Source organism: Globicephala melas, chromosome 8, assembly GCF_963455315.2.
Source record: "Globicephala melas chromosome 8, mGloMel1.2, whole genome shotgun sequence".
NCBI lineage: Eukaryota > Metazoa > Chordata > Mammalia > Artiodactyla > Delphinidae > Globicephala > Globicephala melas.
Window position 1 is genome coordinate 77,826,272 of NC_083321.1, and position 6,000 is coordinate 77,832,271.

The 6,000-nt window shown below is 40.6% G+C and overlaps 1 protein-coding gene across 4 annotated transcripts in view; it reads right to left on the reverse strand.

Moving 5' to 3' along the window:
* Positions 1–5,120, reverse strand: part of FOLH1 (folate hydrolase 1) — a 63,236-nt gene extending 58,116 nt beyond the window's left edge. For all 4 annotated transcript variants that reach the window (XM_060303975.1, XM_060303974.1, XM_060303973.1 and 1 more), the window contains exons 1-2: positions 4,833–5,120; positions 2,501–2,606 (exon numbers count right to left, since the gene is read on the reverse strand). In XM_060303975.1, coding sequence (XP_060159958.1) covers positions 2,501–2,606; positions 4,833–4,950 — 224 coding nt within the window. In that variant the 5' untranslated portion in view covers positions 4,951–5,120. The remainder of the gene's footprint in view (positions 1–2,500; positions 2,607–4,832) is intronic.
* Positions 5,121–6,000: the final 880 nt, after the last annotated feature.

The following is a 6,000-nucleotide window of genomic DNA, read 5'->3' on the forward strand; positions in this document are numbered from 1 at the left end:
AACCTGGTGTCAGTAGACTGGCTTTGCTGCACAGCAGGCTAGCAGACCCAAGTTTGGTTAGGTAACATTATGAGTGAAATTCCTGGTAAAATTTTGTCATTACCCACCAAGATGCAATGGTGTTCTATGATCAGGTTTAGAACCCACTCATTTGGAGCAAAGTTAATCCTGAAAATGATGAGTAGGAAAAAAGATTTGTTTCCAAGGATAAATAAATCAACTGGCCACAAAATCAGTGTATTACAGGTTTTGCCACTAACTTGTGTAATCCTGGCCATGTCTTCAATTTCTCATCCATACATGGGGAGAATATTGCTACCTCACTAATTCACAAAGATTTGAGGCTCAATTAGACAATTGCTAAGAAACAGAAGTTCGTTTTGTTTTGTTTTGTTTTAATCAATTGAGAAGTGTGTCACACTGTCTTGATTCTATTAGAATATCCAGTTATTTTCTAATAAGAAGAAGAATTTACAAATTATCCAAAATAGCCAACAACATGTATTAACAAAACAAATAGGCTCATACATCTCTGTCTGGCTAGAAAAGTTTATATATGTTCCAAGGATCATTATGTTATCTCAGTTAATAAAGGGAGCTATTGGTATTCCTGTTTTCATACATTGCATCTGGTTTACAAATGCACAGTGCTTGGAGAAGTTAGATGACCTAAAGACAGCCAGTGAAAGACGGAACTGGTATTCAAATGTAGATCAGTGAAAGCTAAGACACTCTTCTGAAATAATCTTGTCTTTCAGAACTGGGTGGAGAAGGAAATTCCCTCTAAAGACATGCAAAATAGTGAACAGATCTGAGAATTTAACTAGATGTTACAAAACAAAAGGGAAAACTAGGACAACCTTGCACCCCAAGGAAGACTGAAAAGGCAGCCCTTACTTAACCTCCCCCCAGCCACTATTGAGAGTCAGGTGACTTAGAAGTAGTAGAGAATTTTTAGTAGTAAAGCAAAGGATTAGAAAGGGGAACAAGACAGAGGATCTGAGGCTTTAATGACCCCTAACCTAAGGGTCTAAATAGACTGAAAGCACTCTGATGGACAAATGGCAATTTGGAATTCTGGAGAGTCCAGGAGGCTTCTGGAGGTTCTGTGGTCCTTGGAGGGGTGAGTGGGGGGTTCTGTTAATCTCTTTCTTTTGTTTGTTAATGATGCAAATCCTTGAGTTCTAAACAGTTAGAGGAGCTTGGTCAAGGCCACGGAGAATAAGCAAGAAGCTGACGGCCCAGAAAGTGAGCTAGAGGCAGGCATTCATTTTATTTCTTTGCTGGTCACTCCATCTCACAGGTTAGAAAAGGAAAAATGAAGCAGAGGCAGCACCCCTGTCTAGGAGTGAAGATTATATCTCGCCAGACTTCCACTTTTATTATACCTATTATACATAATTATAGTAAAAGAAGTGCAAGAGGCAGAAAGATTTCCACAAAATTTAAGCTTCTGAGTCTCTCACTTGAAATGGCCCTTCCAAAGACTTGATAGATGCCCTAGCAAATTTTATTCATAGTTTTAATTCTATCGTAATTAAATAGACATATGTGTTTGTATGACTATGTGTAGGTACATCTATACATATATATACTTACTTGACTGTTTTTACATAAAATTATAACTTGTATTCAGGACTTCAAGTATGTCACTTTGAAAAAGCTAAGCATTCCAATCAATTATTCAATAAAAGTGTTTTATTTTTAGTTGCCTTGCAAATACTTTTTAAAATTTACTCATTTACCTCTTTTTCCCTACACCAGGGATAGTTATTTCAGGAAATAGGGAGCTGGTTTCTACACTAGGTCACATATATGCTCTCTAATTTCATGCTCATCAGAACAATATCACTATCCCCATTTTATAGAGGTGAAAATGATGGCTCAGGAAGGTTAACTATTTACTCAAAGTTACTTTAATATCAGTGGGCGGAGATGGAATTTAAACTTGCGTATGTCTGACTTTGAAGTCCAAAATTTATTCTTTTGACTAAAATATACTATCTTCCTGTGAAACACGAGTCAGCAAACTATGTTTCACTGACCAAATCCAGCTCACTTCCTTTCTTTGTACAGCCCACAAGCTAAAAATGGTTATCACATTTAAATAGGTGAAAAAAATCAAGAGGAATAATATTTTGTGACATATCATTTATATGAAATTTAAATTTCAGTGCCTACAAATGAAGTTTTATTGAAACTGTCACACTTATTCAATTACGTATTTACTATCACTTTTTTGGTGCTACAATAGCAGAGCTGAGTAGCTGGGACAGAGATCAGCTGGCCTACAAAAGCTGGACCTTTACAGAAAAAGTTTGCTGACACCTGCTTTAAAACATCTATCATGATAAAGTTCAGCTGAAGGTACAATCCTCTCCAGATGAAACATGATACAAGATCTTCAGTAATAAAACCTTTTTAAAAAGTCAATTTCTGTTTATGAAATATTGAATCAAAACTTCTAAAAAGAATAGTAAACTTTTAAGTATATGCTTACTACAAGAACGTCTTGATGTTCTCTGCTTTCAATTCATCCAAAAATGCTTTCTTCACATTATGCCGTGGAATGTTAGTAGCTTCACTGGAGGATTTTGTAAACCATCCTGTAAAATACAAACAAATATAGGAATGAGATATGAGCTTATAGACAGGGCCTATTTTTCCTTATTATTGTATTTATCATATATAAAACATCAATGACCTCTGGTATTAACTGAGATTTTCCAAAGTTTCATTGCTCTTGCCTACTTCATTGGAAAAAAAATCATGCAGACAGACTTAATTACAAATCAGTTTCAACATATTTTTAAATCCAATTTCAATAAGTATTGCTGTTATTCTAAGAAATGTTTTATGAAATTAGCGCTAAAATTGAAGATGGTTCAACTGATGGGAAAAATGAAGGCAAAGAGGAGATCCACCTTCTTTCTCTTTAAAGCTTCTATCCTCAGTGACGACGCCTCTGCTGACCCAGAATAAGCATTTAGTAAATGTTTGTAATGAATTATTTATGAGTATATTTCAAGTACATAAATTATCTCAAAGAGTTGAAGGCAATTCAGACTTGTAATTTGTTCTGGTTCTGAAACTAAAGCAAAATAAGCTTAAATATTTTGTGCTTGCAGTTGAAGTAGGCTTCAAAAGTTCAACTTCAGAGAGCTACAGTGAAACTCCAATTCACCCAACATCTCTGCAAGACACACAGTGAACAGAGACTACAGCAATGGGTAGCCAGATAGCGTAGAGCCATTAGCCCTGGTAGTTGGCTTCGTGACATAGTTTATTTAGATAAATGATATGATCTGTGCATAGAATGGTTACCTAAATCACCCAGCTAGCTTTCATGGAGCTTTCCAGTTATTAATCACATACACGTTACACACATGCATATATACACGCATATTGAAATAAATGGTTGGCAGCAAATGGAAATACAGTTCCACCAGTATGTAAAATAAAGGGACTTGGATTAGACTGTAGGATAAGGGCACTCGGAGGATGAAATGCTTGAATCGAGATCTAAAAAATGAGCTGGATAAAAAGGACGGAGGCCTGTGGGAGGGAGGGAGCAGAGAATCCTAGGAAAAACATTAACAAACATTAATAAAGAACCCACAGCCATTGAACAGTGAATGTAGGGATGGGGCTGAGGGCAATACTGGGACGAATAAAATGCTTTTAAAAGATGCAGAAGATCTTAATCCTCATGCTACCCTTGCCCACGTTGTACAGCTGAGAAAACTGAAACTCGAGTTGAAGTGTGCCCTTAACGAGCACACTTATCTAAGCCCCACAATAACCCTAATATCCACATGCTAGTTATGAGCAGAGTGTGGCTCAAAGGTTACACAACAAGCAAGAAGAGGCTGAATTTGAGCCAGCATGGTTGGTCTATGCCCTGGTCTTCTAAATCCCAGAAAGGGGACCCAGAATTCAGAGTAGGGCCGAACTATCAGGCTATACCTTAACGCTAGTCCTGTGCATTAATGTCCAGTTAGAAGCATCTCCTAACCAGGAAAGAATTTTTAAAAAGTGCCAATACCCCAGTACTGTGCCAGGAGCTTTAGATGCTATTTCGTTTTCGATTCCCACTAACTTACAGATAGTATTCTTACAAAGGTTGACAAACTGTGGCTCAGAGAGACTCGGTAACTCGCTCAAGGACACAGAGAAGTTGCAGAGTTAAAATTAGAATTTAAAAGAGTCTCAGCGAATCTGTGCTGCCCCCTGGTAATCATGGAGAGTTGGGTTAAGTCTGCAAATCAGTACACAGGGGAAAACGCTCAAGAACTGCTATTAAGGATCTGTTCAGAGCACTGACAATGTCAGCCGGTTAGCTCCTAAATGTTCCTCTTTATTTACTCGCAAGGACGAAAGAATGAGAGAATAGGGCTCCCACGCAGCAGTGCCCTGAGTTCTACCTACTGTATACACGAAGCAGGTCCAGGCACAGGCACTAGATAAAGACCCCAAACAGGTAAGAGTCGTTTCTTGCAAAGCTCCTGGGACGACCTAGCAAATGCCCCCAGAGATCCGGCGCTCCTACTAAAACGTACCGATTGCTCGCAGGGCCCCAGCAGTTGGAACTTTCTTAAGTTCAGTTTGAGTCTCTCCGTTCTACTCCTTACCCTGGGTGACTGTCTTAACAGTAGCCCGTCCAAAACCCAGCTATGCACCGCCCCCAGCAACTTCCACCTAACTCGCGGGTGCTCGTCCCCACTTTCCCCCACCCCCCGGGAGACCGGGAGACCAACAGCTGGCCCGGGAATCCCGCGAACCGCCAAACAGCCGGGTAGGCTCGGGGTTGTGCGTGGCGAGGGCCCCCGTACCGAAGAGGAAGCCGAGGACGAAGAGGCAGGCGGCCAGCACCAGGGCCCCAGCGCACAGCCAGCGCGGGCGGCGCCAGGCCACAAAGGTCGAGTCGGTTTCGCGCAGGGGATTCCACATCTCAGCGTGTGGCCGTCGGGGCCTCCGGGGACCGGTGTCTCTGCGGTGGCCACCCTGCTGCCTCGCGGGCGGCGGGGCAAAGGCTTCCTCCTTCGAGGGCCGCTTTTAGCAGTTCTGCAGCCTAGAGTCCACTCCCAGCCCAGTCCACTCGCACTCCCAGGGCACTCCAGGTTTCTCCGCCCCTGAAAGTATTTCTAGTTTACTCTCAACCAATCCCGGAGAGCAAGAGGCAGCATCAGTCCCCAGAAGAAGAAAACCCGGCCCCTTCGGAGGGGTGCTTAAAAAAAAGTTTAGCTTGAAAATTTCTAGCCCTTATTTTAAAATAAAGGAAAAGAAGGAAGAAAGGGAAGGAGGAAGCAAAGGACAAACTCTTCTCCTTTCTCCACTTCCAGACCACAATCCGATTCACAAAAAGAACACTAAGTACCCCGTAATTCAATAGAATGATCCTCTTTTGTCTGTCTAGGAAAATGCATGTTCCAGGCAAGTTGGTAGACTAAACTATTCCTCAAGAACTTTCTTCAGATCCGAAATCCTATTAAATACTATTATAGCCCTAAAAGGAGTAAAATCAAGTAGAAAACGGTGGTGTCCAGTTCTGGCACTGCTTTGGATATTCAGGGAGTGAATTTTGGTGTCAATGCCAGTTACCACTGTGCTCTTTTTCCTAATGAAGATCATTGATACTTATCAATTATTAGGGAATTATTCCTCCCTTTACATAGCACAACCATTTTTAAAGAAATATTATTGGAATTTGCTGAAGGCAGAGAGTACATCTCTTTATATATCAGAGCTGCCCTTGGCACTCTCTTACACTGTGGGTATGAAATCAGTCTTTGTTGAGTTAACCTGAAGAGTCAATCACACATAAATCTACCCCTGTTATAAATTCTTAAAAAATTATAACAATGATATCTAAAGGAGGACAATAACGACATGCTTTATCAACGATGTTCTTATAATCTGTAAGGGAGACTGCATGCATGGCCTCTAGCTAGGAGTGCTTTACGGAAGCATTGTATTTAAAAGAATCGTGAAGTACCAGCA